Source organism: Microtus pennsylvanicus, chromosome 6 (genome assembly GCF_037038515.1).
Source record: "Microtus pennsylvanicus isolate mMicPen1 chromosome 6, mMicPen1.hap1, whole genome shotgun sequence".
Lineage (NCBI taxonomy): Eukaryota > Metazoa > Chordata > Mammalia > Rodentia > Cricetidae > Microtus > Microtus pennsylvanicus.
In genome coordinates this window covers 97,533,796-97,552,467 of record NC_134584.1, presented here as the reverse complement: position 1 = coordinate 97,552,467, position 18,672 = coordinate 97,533,796, and the positions used below count along the sequence as shown (strand labels likewise).

Below are 18,672 nucleotides of genomic sequence, written 5' to 3'. Positions count from 1 at the left end.
GGGTAATGTAGGGCATGGTGGTATGCAGCTATAGTTATGGCACTCAGGAAGCTGATTTGATGCAGGAAGATTGAGAGTTTGAGGCCAGCCTGGGGTGTAGTGAGATTCTGTTCTAAGAAACAAACAACACCTTTAGAAAGCCTTTAGTGTGTTAATCAGCTGCCATGTCCATGCATGGCTTCAGGAACTTGGGCCTGCCTAGGGTGTTGAGGGAATGAAGGAATGACAGACATAGACAGAAAGTCAAGATGGGTGGACCAGGCTCTCTGCTGGAGAAACCCCAGCGACCCGAAGCTCAGCGTATCTGTATGCGGTTGGGTAGGGAGGTAAGGTTGTTGCCTACAACTGACAAGGGGACTAGGAGTTACTACAGATAGGTAGGGTTTACGTATACAGCTGCATCAAGGGTACGGGCTGAGCTTAGGTTGGTAGAAATGGTCTCTGTGAGGGAGCAGTCTTCAGGGTGTAAATATCCAGGGGTAGGAAGCTATGATGGACATGTTCGCACACACTCAACATCGGCTCTGGGACCAGAGGAAGGCTTCACCGTTCCTTCATGGATCTGAGGCTCCGGGATCCTTGATGGCTGTGTCTGTGTCCACAGCACACACTCACTCAGGACTTTATTCATTTGAATCCCTGTCCTGAAAAACAAAAACAAAACAATTCTATCTCCCAGAGGACCGGAGTTCAATTCCCAGCACCCACATCAGGTGACTCCCAACTATCTATAACACCAGCTCCAGGGGAACAAATGCCTCTTTAGCCTCTATAATGGAAATGTCATTGAGGCTGTAAAATTCAGCATAAAGACTGTACCATCTGTCAAATTAAAACAAAGTCCTAATGTCTCAAAGTCCATAGTTCTGGGAAAGTTTCTAAGTGTACTAACCTTGTTTTTTGACTTCTGTAGCTCTGCTTCAGGCTAACTGTTCTGGTTAACTGAAGAATGCTAACCCAGGGGGCTGGAGAGATGGCTCAGTGGTTAAGAGCACTGACTGCTCTTCCAGAGGTCCTGAGTTCAATTCCCAGCAACCACATGGTGGCTCACAACCATCTGTAATGAGATCTGGCACCCTCTTCTGATATGTGGGCATACATGGAGGCAGAATGTTGTATACTTAATAAATAAATCTTTAAAAAAAAAAGAATGCTAACCCAGAACACACGTTTTGTTTTGGTCTTGTTTTGTTATGGCTATGTCACGGACCCCCACACACCAATTAAGACCACAACAGAGCCAGTATCTGATGCAAACACATTGGGGTTCATTGATTACAAGTTAGGCCGGGCAGTGGTGGTGCATGCCTTTGATTCCAGTTCTTGGGAGGTAGAAGCAGGTGGATCTCCATGAGATCAGACAGTTATAAGCTGCCATGTGGGTGCTGGGAATTGAACCCAAGTCCTCTGGAAGAGAAGCTGGTGCCCTTAACCACTGAGCCATCTCTTCAGCCCCATATACTGTATTTTATACAATATATTAATATTTTTTTTACTGTATCTAGAAATTCTGCCTGGAGCGCTCAAAACTTTGATGTGAGGACTGAGTAAGTTAATACAGGGTAAGTCATTTCATACACCTGTCATACATAGTGGTTTGTAACTATGATGATAAAAATTGCTAAAATGTTTGCACAACATACCACCGAGGAAGACGCTCAGAGGCAGGGGAAGTCTCCCACATTTGAGAGTTCCTCCTACTTGAAATACCAGTTTATGTTTTTCCTAAAATGTTCCAGGAATTGACACATGTTTTAAAAAATCAGCTGTTGGTTCAACTCAACCAATCTGACTATGTTTTTTTTATTAATTTCTGCTTTTATCTCGATGTTTGGGCTTTCTTGTTTTCTATCCAATGCATTTAAGGATATTCTGACATTTCGCCCAGAATATTCCTTTGACAGCATCTTCTTCACCGTTGACCTGATAATTAAAGGTGGTGATGTAAAAAAGGCGTTCAGTACTCTCTGTGAGTCCTGGATGTCCTGGAGCTCGTTATGTAGACCAGGCTGGCCTCGAATTCAGAGCTCCTCTGCCTCTGCTGGGATTAAATCCCGCGCTGGGATTAAATAATGGCGCCACCACTCCAAGGAACATTTGTCTGTCATTCACAGAAAGCCGCCTGCCTTACTCGGTCCGCCCTTCAGGGGCGGGGCCTATCGTGACCCCGCCCCGTACACACCAGTCCGGTTCCCATGACACTATGCCGCACTGTCAACACGTGCGGTGAATACGATGTCTCCTTCCGCTGTGAAGAACCAAGTCTGGACTGAGGAGGGGAATAGTCCCTTGGCAACCAAGTTCCGTTCCCGTGGAGGCAGGAAGGGGCGGGCTTAAGAACAGAAGAAACCGGAAGCCGCTCGTCCTGCGGCGGGACTGGGCGATGCGCCTCCGGGAGGCGGGCTCAGGGGTGCGGAGGGATCCGCGGCGGGTCTCGGAGGCGCTCCGCCTCCTCTCCGGCAGGCTTGCGGCGCGGGCGGCAGTTGCTGTGGTTTCGGTGCTGAGGTGGCTCTGTGCGCGATCAGGCTTGCGGATCCGCGTCGCGCCGCCGCTGCTTCCCGCCGTCAGTGGCTGCAGCTCAGCGTCCTTCTTTCGGACCGGCGGCCCCCTCTCTCCTTCGCCGCTCGGTGCCGACTTCCAATCCCGGGCCTAGGGCGGCTGCGGGGCCGCGGCTGGCGAGATGTTCAAGAACACGTTCCAGAGCGGCTTCCTCTCCATCCTCTACAGCATCGGCAGCAAGCCCCTGCAGATCTGGGACAAAAAGGTGAGCGGTCGGGCGGGGCGGAGCGTGGGCGGGACCGGCCCCTCAGCCCTCGCCGCCCCCGTGAGGGTGTGACTGCTGCTGAGCCTCCGCTTCCCGGTCGGTAGAATGGGTGCAGAATGCCCACCGCCTAGCTGGAAACGTGATGAAAAGGCATGCACGTGTTCGCCGGTGCCAGGCACCGTGCTGCTCTGTAGACGGAGGGCCCTTATCCCAGACGTCCTGAGCAGAGGCGCAGACGCTTTCAGGTCTCATCCATTAGATCCCTCCGTTTCGCTGAATGCTGACAGGCTAACCTTTGGAACCTGCCGCAAGCCCTCTGTGACTTGGAGTCTGTACTGTTCCTCCCCTACCGGCTTTCTCCATTGAGAAAACTGCAAAGTGGTGGTTGTCAGAGGCTTCTCAGGAGCCGAAAATTCTGACCCAGTGTCAAGCCCCCGTATTTCTTTAACCCCAGGCCTCCTATAGAATGGATGGTATTTTCGCGTACCATATGAGCTGGTGGCCCTCCCTGGCCACTTTTGGAGATGTTAAGATCTAGCTGGATGTGAGTTGGTCTGCATTTATTATCTTGGCGTTTCATTTCTCATGAAGATTCCCGGGGCAGTCAACTGGACCGTTTTGTTAACATATAAAGTGGGCATTCTGATGCAGAAGAAGGTGATTTAGGGAATGTCTTTAGTTCTGCCCTCTTGAGGGGGGATGGAGGGAAGCGATGTACCTGATAGAGGTGGTATGTAGAATGGACGAAGTAAGCCAAGTCTGTTGGTAGTGGAACTAGAACAATACAGTGCCTTTCCTTATTTGCAAAGGAGGACTTTGGGCCACACAGCAGTTGAGAGAGCACCTGCCTTGCCTTCCGCTTGTCACAGCTAGGCAATTGTATTCTGAGGACAGCTTTGAGAGAAGCGTGTTTGGAGTATCATGTCATTTGGTTAAGACAGTTGAGAGAGCTCCAAAAGATCCGACCTGTGATCAGATCAGTGAACAGTCTAGGAAGCAGACCCTTAACTCCCACCCCCATGCTCTTGAGCTTTTGTTCACTTCGAAATGAATCAGGAGCTCTTAAGTTAGACCTCTGCAAAGAAGCCAGGGTGAGTCCCCCTGGAGGTGCTGGGAAGAGGGTGGCTCACCAGCCTTGGTGTAAAGCAGTCAGAGCAGGTCCAGAGGATGATGGGAGGGGAGTGGCAAAGCTTTCACCAGCTTTCATCCATTTAACACCCCCTGACTTTGGTCTGCGATGTGGTTGTTTTTTTTTCCAAGCATGGCTTTTTGACTAGTCAACATGTTTACACATGGCGTATGAAAGCAGAGTAACCATGGTGCGCTGTGTCCCTTAACAATGCCACTAGAGGTCCGATGGTACCCTGATGACATAAACACATATGAAGCATGGTTACAGCAGGATTGCATGGAGCAAATTAAACAGACATTTTGGCGAAGAAAACTCCAGAGCATTCATTTTGAGCCAAATCTTAATACAAAATAAATGAATTACATGTTTTCAGCGCTTTATTTGGACTAAACACAAATATATACTATTTTGATTTTGGAGTCTCTGCACAGGGAGAATGCCTACTTGGTTTCTATGAAGAACAATCCTGAAAGATTAGGTGTAGCATCTGCTTAGGCTTCTGAAATTAAAATAATGCAGTCATGGTCCTTTGGCTTTTCCACTCCCAAACCTCTAGTGTGTCTCTGGGGAACCGAGGCCCAGGAGGTGGTCTGCCACCTGCTTACCTAGTTCTCCAGGCTCCCCTCTCCTCCTCAGTGGGGCTCCTGCTGCACCAAGTCCACTCTCCACAATTAAAAATCTCTGCACTTGTTGCTGCCTGACCTTCATCCCAGGTCCACCTATATTACCCTTAGTCTCTGGGTCACAGGTCAGAGGAGGCAGTGCCTTGCCTTGACCCTGCAGCCTGAGTTAGTTTATTATCAATACAAAACTTTGGCTTCCTTCCTCTCGCACTTGAACTTAGTTAAGATTTGGCTATACTAAGTTTCCTGAAAGAGATGCTTGTAGTAGTTTTTAGACCAAGAGCATAGAAAAAATATCAGCAGGTTGTTTAATGTTAAGTTCTGGAACCAACAAATCTTACATTAATTATCAATGTTAGAGCTTGCTGGGCACAACTTTAATCAGGAGGCAGAAGCAAGTGAATCTCTGTGAGTTCCTGGCCAGCCAAGATGACACAGTGAGATCTTGTCTCAAAAAACAAAAATATGTTTAAAAAAAAGAAGTGTTCGTCATCATGCACAGTGCTGTGTGCCTTTCCATCCTTTTGGCTGCAGCACCAGAATCCTGTGGATGGTTTCTGGGTCCTGCTCTCATCCTTTCTCCCTCTCACCTGCTCCTCAGCCGCTGCCCTTTCTGTTTCCATAGGCACTGTGACTTAGCAGAGTCTGTTGATGTTGTTGAATAGTCATGATGTCTGGGTCCCCTTCCTCTTCTTAACGGTGAAGAAAATCCCTCTCCAGAATTAAAACTAAATAAATTATTATGTGTGTTTGTGCACGTGCACACGTGTGTGTGATCATGCCTGTGCCCATGGAGGTCAAAGGACAACTTTTAGGAGTCAGGTTTTTATTTTCTTTCTTTCACCACAGGGGTCTAAGAACTGAACTAAGGACATCAGGTGTGGCTGCAAGGGTTTTCTGTTGCCACTGTGCTGGCCCTAGACCCTAACTTTTAATTTGGCAAACCTTGCTGGTGAATGTTAAGTCATCCCATGAATGGAATTGAGTGCCTTTGGATAGAGTAGAATAATGTTCTCTTTCCCAAGGTCAGTCTTTATTTTAATGATTGCTGGCTTTCACTGTAACTGGCTGAAAACACAGTGAGTTCTGGTTAGTTTCAAGAAGCGGCGCCCTTTCAAGAAACACTCTAAGCTAGGAGGTGGTTGTGTACACCTTCAATCCCAGACTCAGGAGGCAGAGGCCAGCCTGTCTACAGAGTGAGTTCTAACTGCTTGTCTGCTGGGTAAGTAGTCCTAAAAAGATCTGCAGGTGGAGAATAGCCCAAGAGCCTGAGCTATGACCACAGTTTCCCACAGAGGGCTCCCTCTGCCTGTTTTCTGACCTGGAGTCAGACCCTGGCCTTATAGGCAGACACATTCCTGCTGCAGTGGCTTGCTCTCAGGGCTTAATGTAAATTAGGACATGTGTCATGAAGAGGACATGCCAGATGGCTGAGGGTTCAGCTGCCTGCCGGGAGGAGTGAGTGGAGCCAGAAAATGAAAGTGGGGGGAGGGAGTGGGAATGGTACAGCTAATACGTTATTTTTGAATCCTGCTGCAGAATTGTGGACATTGGCCAGCTTCCTCCTATCCCTTTAGTATTATTTTTCCCTCATCTTGACCCTCCTCCCTGGGGCTTACACTGAGAAAGGAAGAGAAAAATCAGTGTTCTTTATTCGTTGCCTAGCAACCATGAAAAGCCTGGGAGAAGAACTGGGAGATGAGCTTAAGGTTTGTTCCCTTGGTGTCTGTATACTGAAGATCATTCTCTTTTATAATTTCCAGTAACTTGGATTCAAAAGCCCCACATACTTCATGTGTAGGATGACGGGGCTGGGGTAGGGTCAGGGTTCACAGGAATGATTAAGAATAAAATGTAATCATGTTTACATATATCATTATGAAATCCATTTTTTTTCTTTTTTGAGTGTTTATGGGTAGTGTGTATGTAACATGCGTGTGTTCTGGAGTTTATGTGCTGATGTGTTTGCTTGTGGAGGCTAGAGGTGGACATTGGGTGTCTTCTAAGCTGGCTAACCAGGGAACCCAGGGATCTGCCTGTCTGCCCACCCCAAACCCCTCTGCTGGGATTATAGGCAGTACATTGCCACGTCCAACTTGTTGTTTTTTTTTTTTCAAGACAGAGTTTTTCTCTGTAGCCTTAGCTGTCCTGGAACTTGCTCTGTAGACCAGGCTGGCCTCAGACTCATAGAGATCCTCCTGCCTCTGCCTCCCAAGTGCTGAGATTAAAGGTATTCATCACCAAGACCAGCCACGCCCCACTTTTATGTGGGTGCTGGGAATCCAAACTCAGGTCTTCACACAAGGCAAGGTTTTCACAATGTAGCCCAGGCTACCCTGGAATTACAAAGCCTGAGGTAGCCACAAATGTGTAATAATCTTCCTGCCTCAGTCTGCTGAGTGCTAAGATTACAGGCACCAGCCACTGCCTGGTTAAACCTGTTGCTTTGCATGCTGATATTAGTTTTCTTATTGCTATGACAACTAAAGGTAAGAAATTTATTTATTTATTGGCTCTTTATTTAAGGAGTTAGTTCATAGTGAGGAGAGAGGCATGGTCAAGTTCACGGTAGCAGGAACATGCAACTAGGACTCCTCCACATTTGTGACGAGCAGGAATCAGTGCTTAGGGAATTTTGACACTAATCTTATATTCATTTTTTCCCTTTTTACTCAATGATGGAGTCAGAGCAGAAGGTGGATTGGTGCCACCCACTTTCAGAGTGGGTCTTCACTCCTCATTTAAACTTCTCTGGAAGCTCCGGAGTGGGCATCCAGAGGTGCGTCTCCATCAGTGTCTTTAAAGATTGAGGGGGGTGTGTGTGTGTCCATATGCACTTGCCAGATTGTGTTTATGTTTACCAAGTGAGTGCAGGTACCTTGAGAGGCTGGAAGAGCAGATCCGATCCCCTAGAACTAAGTAACCGATGAGTGATGTATGAATGCTGGGGACAAAACCTGGGTACTCTGCCAGAGCAGCTACTGCTCTTAACGGCTAAGCCATCTCTTCGGCTCATAATTTTAAGTTTTAGTAAAAGATAATAACCACAGGGATGGGGCTGGAGAGATGGCTCAGTGGTTAAGAGCATTCCCTGCTCTTCTAAAGGTCCTGAGTTCAATTCCCAGCAACCACATGGTGGCTCACAACCATCTGAATGAGATCTGATGCCCTCTTCTGGCCTGCAGGCAGACACACAAACAGAATATTGTATACATAATAAATAAATATTTAAAAAAAATAACCACAGGGATTGTGTCATGGATGACAGGATTGATGTCAGAAGCAGTCGCACTGATTAGAGGAAGAATGAAGTGACATCTGCTTCCATGTGTCAGCAAATGCATTTATGTTCATCCGAAGGCCAGGCCTGTCCAGTGAACCCTGAGCTAAGGAAAGGAAGTTGACACTTGGGGGGGAGGTGGAGCGGCAAGCATCCTACCTCTTGTGTTTATGAGAAGCTGCTCAGAGGGTGGGCTTACTTCCTGGAAGGCCTGGACAATCAAAGGCGGTGACAGCCTGTCTTTGTTTTGCTTTGTTTTTGTTGGAGACAGGGTCTTACTGTATATAGCCCTGGCTAGCCTGAAATTTGCTGCATACACCAGGCTAGCTTCAAAACTTACTGAGCTCCTCCTAGTTTCCAAGTGCCAGGTTTACAGGCATGCACTACCACACCCCAGCTTAGTCTGTATAATTTAATGTAGTCATTTCCAGAGGGGAGAGGTTGGAAACCTTGCCCCAAGAACCACTCCCTTGTTTCAGAGCCTTAGAGAGGAGACTTGGGGAGTCTCTTGTTCTTGAGTGCTCATATCCCCGAATCATCATCTGCACATCACTCCTTTTTCCCAGTGAGTTTGGATTTGCAGACCTTTGAAAGGGACCTAAAAGGGGGAGATTGTAACTCACTAACAAATCGGGTTGGCTTGCCTCTAGCTGAGAAGGGCCTAGGGATCCTGTCTAGCTCCCTCCGTCCCTCTGCCTGCTTTGGGAGGCATTGTTTCCTTTGTAAGGACTTGAGTGGGTCAGATTTGCAAGCTGTAAACTTAGAGAAGGGCAGAAGGCCAATTTCCTACTAGTTCTTCCCTATGAGATCTGGCTGTTTTCTGAGCAGGGGAGACCTCTTGTTGACTCTGGACAGAAAGCTTTTCGGAAATGTTAAGATTGACTCCATGATTTGAAACAATGTTTGGATAAATAACAACATGTTGCCTTTTAGCAATGGTAGACTTGAGGCCCTAATTACTTATTAGTTCCTTGAATTCCTCTGCCCTTAAGAAGAAATGTTTATGTTGTTCCTTGAATTCCCTTCCCCTTAAGAAGAAATGTTTATGTTGTTGAGAATAACTAGTGATATGGTGTAAAATTAATATTCCATCTTGTTGGAATGATACCAGCTCTTATCACCGCATTATTTGGAAGTAATTTCCTGATAGATTCCTCCTTCAAGAAGTTGCCTGGTTTTCCATAGAAAATAAAGGAGAAAAATTGCTACTTTGGTAGGGAGCGCTGGAGAAGGAGGTGGGCAGTGCTGGCATGTTCTGCATAGACTTGAGCCTTTGTGCTCTTAATCTCTGTTGGAAAGGGTCCCAGAATTCAAAGCAGGAGGGCATTGACTGTGGCCAGCTTTGTTTGAGAAGCTTTTCAATGTGACATTTGTGTCTTGACAACCCAAGAACTGCTCCATTGGCAGAGATGAGAGGCCCAGCTAGCCCAACGTTCTGTGCCTAGAAATGGCACCAAAGGGTGTTTTATAAGAAGCGTTCTTCACGCCACTAGCTTCACGTCCTTTGTGACGCTGCCGTGATCCTTCAGCTTCCTATAATAGTCCATGGTTGATATGTTATCCAGGAATGTTCAGAGCCCTCCTTGAACCTATTCAGATGCCAGCTCTTAGGGTGACAGATTCCAGAGTCAGCACATATTTGAGCGCTTAGCTTATGCCTCACAGACCTGAGCACCGAAGAAGATCCGAAGGCTGTGTGGGATTTGATCCTGCTCCTGGCTGCTTCACAGACAAGACCACAGCAGTTGTAGAACAATGTGGGCGGTGGTTCCAGGTGTTGCCTGGGGAACACCACACACAGTGAGGGCTGATCGAACTCAGTGACAACACACAAGCTGATGGGAAAGCACAGAGCTGTGTTGAAAAGTATGGTGGATTAAGCTTTGTCGTTGGCTGCCAGCTCACAAAGAGTTATGAAAGCTCAGCCTTAGCTTGAGCTTGTCCCACTAGCTCTTATAACTTAAATTAACTGATTTATATTAATCTACATTTTGCTTTGTGGCTTTTAACCTTTCTTTCATATTCTGTATGTTCATCTTCCCCCACCCCCTCCTTGGCACCTCCTTTGTGCCTCCATTCATCTTCTACTTCCTTTCTCTGCCTGGAAGTCCCGCCTATACCTCCTGCCTAGCTGTTGGCTGTTCAGCTCTTTATTAAGCCAGTCACAGCAGTAGATCGCCACACATGTACAAATATCCCACAACAGTATTGTCAGACCCATGGTGCTCTCTCCCTATGTGTAAATGTAGTGAAAAATAAAATTGTAATCAGCAGACTGACTAATGAACAAGGAGCTTTAGTCAGTGAGATTTAGTCATTCATTATGAAGCCAACACTCACTTTTGTCATACTCAGAAGACACGTTTTTCTTTTTCCTGTAGCCTCTTCCACACCTTTTGATTGTTTCCATGTTAGAACATCCAGCCCTGTGTCTCCTGTGCATGTTAGCTGCTTCCGGGTTTAGTGCTCAGAGATGCTTGTTTATAGGAACAATTATTTTGAGAAAGGGAATTAATATTTAATGTGGGTTTCTCATATTCTGTGTTATATGTAGTCTGTATGTCTGTATATATGTGAAGTGCTAAATTAGACCATTTAGACAACATAAGCCAGGAAAGTAAAGCAGAAAAGAAAGAGATCGCTTGACTGAAAATGGAGATGCCTGTCCGTGGTATGGAAAGGACCTGACCTCATACTTGAAAAGTGTAAAAGTATATAAAAGAAGATAAAGGATAAATAGGAGTAAACTCAAGGGACACACACATATACACACTTTTTTTTTTGAGACAAGGTCTCGATGTAGCCCAGGCTGGCCTGTAATTCAGAGCAATCTCTGGCCTTAGCTTTCTAGTAGTTAGGTTTGAGGTGTGCTCCCACAAGCAAGCTAGGGTATTGCTTTCCTCTTCACCTGCTACCTTCCTTCTTAGAGACCTGTTGTTTTTTAGTTTCGAGGCAGAGTCTCTTTACATAGCCCTGGCTGTCTTGGAATTCACTGTATAGACCAGGCTGGCCTCTAGACTCACAGAAATCCACCTGCCTCTGCCTCTGAAGCACTGGGATTAAAGGTGTTCGTCCCCATGCCCAGCTGACAGTAATTTATCAGTCTTTGCAGCCCAGGTTCCTACTGAGGACCGCCCAGCCACAGTCCTTGGTCCACATTCATAGCTGAGAATGGCACTCTTACTACTCTGCCTGAGTTTATATTGCTTCTGGGGGAGCTGGATAAGAATAGATGGACTTTGCTGTTATAGATCAGGAAGGAATTTATTCCAAATGGCAAGTAGAGGGAATCCATACCCCTTATGCATAGGCTTTGACATGCTGCTGCCAACTGTGTGTCATGTGCCTTGGGCCCCTCTTTCTCTAATGGGCTCGTTCAACCCTCAGAGTTTGTATAAGGCTGTTGTCAAATACTGTCAACACTAGACAGTTTTCTTCCTTATAGGTACGGAATGGCCACATCAAAAGAATCACTGACAATGACATCCAGTCCCTGGTGCTAGAGATTGAAGGGACAAATGTCAGGTAGGTCACCAGCTCTGTTCTGTAGACTGCTGCATCAGGAGGGCAGTGTGCTGCAGTGTTAGCAGAATCAGGCTGTCTGTGGATCCCCTCACCACTGACATCTTATCTCAGGCAGCTTACCTGATCTCCGGCTTGAGTTTCCTCATCCTGCAAAGTGCAGTTGTTTTCCTGTAGGTTAGTGTGAAGATTAAATATGGCGCTTAGACCCATGTCCAGCATAGAGAGCAGTTAGCTGTGTCACTGCTGTTCACCCAGAGTATAGGAGAGTGCTCTGATCACCCAGTTGTAGCCATTATGGTTTTCAAGACCCCAGAGTTTTTCTTTTTCTATTTTTTCTATCATCATATTTACCTCAGAATTAAAATCTTCTTCTACCAAAAGAACTTCCCAGACTTCTTGTTTTGTTTTTTTCGAGACAAGGTTTCTCTGTGTAACAGTCCTAGATGATGTAGAACTAGCTCTTGTAGACCAGGCTGGCCTCTAACTCAACAAACATTGGCTGCCTCTGCCTCCCGAGTGCTGGGATTAAAGGTGTGCGCCACCACCGCCCAGCCATAATAAATTTTGTTTTGTTTTTTTGTTTTTATTTTTCGAGACAGGGTTTCTCTGTAGCTTTGGAGTGTCCAGGCTTTGGTTTTTAGATACTTTATTGTTAGTCTCAACTTTTGTTTGGGTGGGTTGGGTTTTCGTTTTTTGTTTCTTTGTTTTGATCTTTTGGTGGATGGGATTCAAGACAGGTTCTCATTATGTAACCCTGGCTATCCTGGAACTCACTATGTAGACCAAGCTGGCCTCAAACTCACAGAGATCTGCCTCCCACAAGCTGGGATTAAAAATGTGCACCACCACTGCCTGGCTGGATTTTTTTTTTTTAAAGACATGATCTTTTTATGTTGCCCAAGCTGGCCTTGATTTCCTGGCCACTTAACAGTCTGGCGGATTACTACACTTGACATAGCTTTTCATTTTGTTTATTTTGTATGTGTATGTGGGGAAGGAGGGATCGTGCTCGTGCCATGGTGTGCATTTGGAGGTCATGTGGGTCCCCCTAAGGTTTGACAGCAAATACCTTTACTCACTGACCCGTCTTGCCAGTCCTGGCATTTTTTAAAGCGCTCACTAACTGAACTTTTGAGGGGGTCACTAGGTGACTGAGCTGAGACCTTTAGGTTGCTTTTGAGTTTTGGATCATGTGTTATTGTACACACTGCAAAGGAAGAAAGACAAGTGACCATCCCTGGTGTTTCTGCTGACAGCACCACATACATCACATGCCCTGCAGACCCCAAGAAGACACTGGGAATTAAACTGCCTTTCCTCGTCATGATCATCAAAAACCTGAAGAAGTATTTTACGTTTGAAGTCCAGGTGAGAGTGTTGGAGAACCAGGCGGTAAGAATGCACGTTAACCTTTGGTGTGTGCTCTTTCCTGCCTCTGCTAAAGCTCAGTGCAGCTCTCTCTCATGAGAGTGTAAATTTGGTGTTCAAAACCAAAGATTTAATGTGAGAGTTCTAAAGAAACAGCACCCAGAAAATCTAATCAATGGCTACAAGAGTTCAAAGCTTAAAGATTCACGTGCACATTCGGGGGGTAACTATTTAATATTGAGTTATTGCTTCTGTTTTAGTATTTTTGAGCTTTTACAGGGAAGAAATATGAAATCATTCTGTGGTCTGAGAGCCTGCTGGCTGTGTCATATGTCATTGCAGCTGCTGTTGTCTTGACAACAGATAAGATAAACTTACTACTTCCGGGCCATCTGTGAACAGCTATGACCTGTCTCTGGCCTGTTTATTGTCCCTGGGGTTTGGCCTTGGGAACCAGGCTGTGGAGGCTCAGATTCTCGTCTTAAGGACTTTTCTGAGCCTGAGAACATGAAGACAGTGTGGCCCTCCTCTGCGTGCTGCAGGTACTAGATGACAAAAACGTTCGCCGACGGTTTCGAGCGAGTAACTACCAGAGCACCACCCGTGTCAAGCCTTTCATCTGTACCATGCCCATGCGGCTGGATGACGGCTGGAACCAGATTCAGTTCAATTTGTCTGATTTCACCCGGCGGGCGTACGGCACAAACTACATCGAGACCCTGAGAGTGCAGGTACTTTGCCTTGTACACATGGAGTTCCACACCAGGGGCTTTAGGACACACACTGGCTGGCTGGCTGATGGCACATGTGGCAGAGTCATGTGGAGCTTCTAGCCAAAGTTCCTGTTGAGGGGGTGTTGGCCTTCAGAAGGGCCAGAAAGCATTTTGAGGTCTACTCAAACTAGGTAAATTCAGCAATCAATCCTCTTAAGTTTTTTCTAGATTTATTTTATGTGTATGCGTGTTTTGCCTGTAACTTACATCTGTGTGCCATGTTCATGCTTGGTGCCCTAGAAGACCAGAAAGGGCTCTTGGATTCCAGAAATTGGAGTTGGGGATGGTTGTGAGCTACCTATTGTATGATGGTACTATGAACTGAACCTGGGTTCTTTGCAAGAGCAAAAAGTGTTCTTACCACTGAGCCAACTCTCCAGCCCCCTTCAATATTTTTAGATTATTTTGTGTATATGAATATTTGTCCTGCATGTATATATGTGCACCACATATATACCTGGTATCTGATGAGGTCATCAGATCCCCTAGAACTGGAGTTACAGATAGATGTGAGCCATGGTGTGGGTACTGGGAATTAAACCCAGGTCTTTTCTCTGCAAGAACAATAAGTTATCTTAACCAATGAATCATCTCTCCAGCCCCTGAATCCCTCTCTTATTAGTATCTACCCCAAAGCAAAGCCGATTTCCTAACAAAGATGTAGTTTTGGGAGTGCCATGACAGGGCTTTTGGGAGAATCAGGCAAAGAGGAAACAGTTGTATTTAGCCTGTCAAAATGAGTCTTGCCTCCACAGATCCATGCAAACTGTCGTATCCGAAGGGTTTACTTCTCAGACAGACTCTACTCAGAAGATGAGCTGCCGGCAGAATTCAAACTGTATCTCCCTGTTCAGAACAAGGCCAAAGTAAGACATCCTGCCTTAAGGAAGCCAGGGGTGGGGAGCCATGGGCCTGGGAGATCCCCTTGGCTGAGCTGCACTGGAGGCTTCCTTCTCCCTTTAGCATAGCAGCACCAAGCTAGGATGAACTGAGGCCTGTTCTGTGGCTGCTGCTTCCCCGCTGCAGTGCATCTCCCCTCCCCCTCAGGCCTTCCTGTTTCCTGCTCACGGGTCTTCTTGGAAGAATGCCCTCCATCTGATTCTTGGTCAGCCTCAAAGACTAACAAGCAGGCAGTGTACAATTGTGGACACTTCGCATGCATGCCTGTCCAGCCACTCTTGCATCCCCATGGCCCAATGTCCACTCGGGCATCAGAAACAGGGGCCTGGTGGTATTGCGCTTCAGTTTTCTAGTAGCTGACACTGATTGTTCTTTTCTGCTTTTCTCCTTCAGCAATAACTGAACGGCAACTAAGGGGGACAGACTCTGGACGTGACTCTTAGTTAAGAAAAAACTACATGGAGACAGTGCAGAAACATTTCAATAATCCACTGTGCTATGGCTCATTTACGACTTCATGTCTTTGTCATGGACACCAGTGACCATGCCACAGTTCTGTTACTTGCATTCTAAGTTCAGTGGGGGAAGGCAGAGCTTTGAGTGACACACCACTGCTGGGGTTTCCTGTGCTGCCTGCCCTGGCATGGGAGAGACACACTCACAACGAATGCACGGAGTTAAAGACGTCCTACAAGGCCGACTCAGACCAATATTCTTCCTACAGTTTATTCTTTCTTTTATATATTATCTAAATATATGTATATGTTGTGTGATGCGCATAATCTGGAAACGAATAAAATGCTATATTCTTGGTTTGTAAGTTTGTTTCTACTTTACTTTTTGGTGGTTGTTTTCTTTTTTGCTATGACAGAACAGCCATTTGCATGCGTTGTAAGACAGGCCTGTATGTACTGACTGAAGCAATAACTCTAGATGAGCTAATAACAGAGACTACAGCCAGGATGTCGCTATGAGAGTCCTCTTAGTAGGGGAAGCAGGGTGGATTGTAAATTGAGTTTAATACAAAATGGCATCTAACGTAAGTTGCTCTTAGATACCCTTGAAGGCTCCCTTAGAACCAGCCCTTCATGATTCTCAGTTGGGTCCTTGGGTCCTTCTGCACTAGAGCAGATAAGGACTTGCCAGATCCCTTTAGTATTTCTGTAACCAGTGGAGGTGGCCCTGAGGTCACATCTTTGTTTGCAAAAGATTTTTTTTTTTTTTTTTAAGAAAAGATCTCCCTGCATAGCCCTGCTTGCCATGAAACTCAGAGATTCTCCTGAATCTGCCTTCCCAGTGCTGGGATTAGAGGGAGTAGTGACTACCTGAAAAATAACTTTAAAAAAATTACATTTATTATTTATGAGAGGGGTGGACATGTGGAGGCCAGAGGATAGCTTTCAGGCGTCAGTTCTCTCCTTCCTCCGTGTGGGTCTTGGGGATTTAATTCAAGTAGTCAGACCTGGCAGCAAGTGTCTAGTGTCGAACCATCTCCCAAAACCTGAACTTAAAAAATACATATATTGCATGTGCTGTGTGTGTGGACCTCAGAGACCACTGGATGGTTCTGTTCCCACTGTGAGCTCTGGGACTGGAACTCAGGTGGTCAGGCTTGTGTTAAGCTGTCAGCTAGCTGCTGAGCCATCTCACTGGCTCCTGACTCGCTCCACTCTGTGGCGTGTGTGACATCAGCATGTGCAGACGTGTCGGCGACCTCCTGGAGGATGAGGCCGAGTCACCTGCCTCTCAGAACAGAAAGCCACCCCAGATACTGCTCTCGAGTCCGGTGGACTTGGTTTCATCCCGAGTCATTCTGATTTTGATTGAAGAGGAACACATTCGGAGATACCTCATTAAAGTTTCTACTTTCTGAGAATTTAAAGGGCAGGGAACGCCCTTCTCCAACTTCCTTGGCCTCCAACATGCTCTGAGCGAGCACTGCCACGTCTCTGCTGCCTCATATGACCATCACGTTCCCTTTTCTCCTCACAGCTGTCAGGCACTACAGGTTCACTCCCCTGATTTCCGACAACCCTCTTTGGGTTACCAAGCCAACCAGCGCCACCTTCCATAGCTGTCACCCTGTCCCGAGAATCCCTGGCAATTCAGCATCTTGAGCAACCCTCAGCCCAGGTGACAGCTGAGTTAGCCTGCGTTCACATTTTTTTGGATTTTTCCCCCTTTGGGTTGCTGTGTGCCTGGCCCTCCACAAAAAAAAATCCCTGAAATAAGATGGGAGTGGAGTGGTCAGTGACCTCAACAGGGCTTCCTGCCGCCCCTGTGCTGAGGCCTTCGCTGCAGCCTGTGTCTGCTGTGGAGAATGACGCCTTTGTGGAGGCAAGGACGTCCGGGGTAGCTTTTCTTCTGCTCTCTGGTGCCAGGACACCAGCGAAGTGCTCCTGGAGACTGAGAGACACAGTAAGACTCTCCTCCACACAGAGCCCTTTCACCCTGAGGCTCTCGTCAGCCGGCCTCTGGGATTACCTCACCAGCCTCTAAAGGGTGGCTGGCGGCAGCTGCTGACTTCTCTGATGCTGTCCATATCCATCTGAGAGGAAGTGAGGGGGTGCCGAGGAAGACAGATATTATCTAGGCTGGAGCCAGGCCAGTGGAACAGTGGCATCAGCCACAATGTGGCCCTTGGCTTTAGTTTTCAAACGCAGAAGGAAGATGACAGGCAGGCAATTACTAGTGGAGAGGCTGGGGAAAGGGCAGACCTTGGGGGTGGAGGCTGGTCTGGGGTCACGGGGCCGGCAGGGCTGCATCGTGCAGTTCCTAGGAAGTTATGTTTTAATAGAAGCTGCCTTCTAAACAGCAGTTGGTTTATTGGCATGCAGCTGTCCCAGTGGCCCATCCTGGGCATTGGAGATCTATCATGGCCCGCATTAGCCACTAGCTCAATGACTGCTTCATTTGTAGCCACCCGACAAGCTGGCGGGCACCAGCCCAGACTTCCTGAAGCACTTCAGGGATTCAAACAATATCCCTCGGTGTGAGTGGCTTTAGCCAAAACTCTCGGCATCACAGAAAAAAAGCTTTACACCCGTTTTACTGATGAAAATACTGAAGCCACTGTGATAGGAAGAGTGAGGTGTGGGGACCCAGTTCACCTAATAGAAGTCCTATGCCACTCTCGGTCTTGTCTTGGCATCCCCCTGCCTCCAGGACTAGGCTTGGCTTGGCCTTGGCAGTGAAGGCTGAAGGCAGACAGCTGAGGCATAGAGATCCGTGCTCCACAGATGGTTCATAAAGGGAGTGTCTGCCATGACAAGCTCAAATGAGAAGTATGAGGCTGCTTGGTCCCGATTCTTATATTCAGACACATGAGGTAAATGCCCGCTGACACCTGGCCTGACAATGGCCACAGCCTGCTCAGATTCCCACTGCCTTTCCTTCTCCCTGGAGCTAGGGCATTTCTAAGAACGGGGACATAATATAGTTCAGTTGGTAGAGTCTGACTAGCTCGCATGAAGCCTTGCGTGTGACCCACAGCACCACATAAAACCCAGCCACAAGTGAATGCCTAATAAACCCAGCCCTCTAGAGGTGGAGGCCCACACTCAGCTGTTAGGATAAACCCCCACCCCAAAGTAGCACATATAGCACAGTACACTGGGCGCAGCCTTCCACCCCTGCATACTTTAAAAAAAAAAAAGTTATGTAGCTATCTCTCCAGCCTCCTGTAACATGTTTTCATAGATCTTCGTGAGGCACCTTCAGGAGAACAGACAAAGGTTGGGGTCCACAGACCTATATAGAAGTCAAAAGGCTCACTAAGGCTGCGTGGCTTTCCTGGCCAGGGCAAGAGGGATGTGGGATTCCCCTCTGAATGCTATGAATATGTTTTATTACCATCAGTCATTAAAGAAGCTGCTTCAGCATATAACAGGGCAGAATATAGACAGGCTGGAAGAGATACATATAGAGAGAGTAGGTGGAATCAGGGAGAGGCCATGTAGCTGCCGAAGGAGACAGATGCCAGAACCTTGCTGGAAACTTACTGGTATGTACCGGCACAAAATAAAGGCAATGCAGATATCAAAGAATATTTACCAGTTTATTGTTAAACTTACTGAACCAAAGTTCCAGCGTAGCACAGGTAGCGAGGAACAAAAGGGCCGAGCTGCCTCTCCTCGCACTCTTTATTGGCAGGGATTCGCCTGAGGCAAACCCCGCCCTCTAAAGGGAGCTGATTTAACCCCTTTATCTCCCCCTTTTGTCTAAATAAGACACAACTAAACCAAATATAACTATAACAATAATAACAAATGATAAATATAACAAACAATATTGAGAGCAAAAGTTTT

At 46.9% G+C, this 18,672-nt stretch overlaps 1 protein-coding gene across 1 annotated transcript; it reads left to right on the top strand.

Moving 5' to 3' along the window:
- Positions 1 to 2,431: 2,431 nt before the first annotated feature.
- Cfap20 (cilia and flagella associated protein 20) lies at positions 2,432 to 15,185 on the top strand. The gene is made up of 6 exons (XM_075977002.1): positions 2,432 to 2,764; positions 11,245 to 11,324; positions 12,581 to 12,692; positions 13,235 to 13,423; positions 14,221 to 14,331; positions 14,759 to 15,185. Exons 1-6 carry the CDS (start codon positions 2,681 to 2,683, stop codon positions 14,762 to 14,764), a joined length of 582 nt encoding a protein of 193 aa, XP_075833117.1. The 5' UTR covers positions 2,432 to 2,680; the 3' UTR covers positions 14,765 to 15,185.
- Positions 15,186 to 18,672: the final 3,487 nt, after the last annotated feature.

What these genes read in the sequence shown, in the direction of transcription:
- Cfap20 (XM_075977002.1), top strand. Translation starts at nt 2,681, where the DNA reads ATGTTCAAGAACACGTTCCAGAGCGGCTTCCTCTCCATCCTCTACAGC. An exon ending in TGCAGATCTGGGACAAAAAG is followed by an intron (nt 2,765 to 11,244) that starts GTGAGCGGTCGG and finishes TCTTCCTTATAG; the next exon opens with GTACGGAATGGCCACATCAA. An exon ending in ATTGAAGGGACAAATGTCAG is followed by an intron (nt 11,325 to 12,580) that starts GTAGGTCACCAG and finishes TTCTGCTGACAG; the next exon opens with CACCACATACATCACATGCC.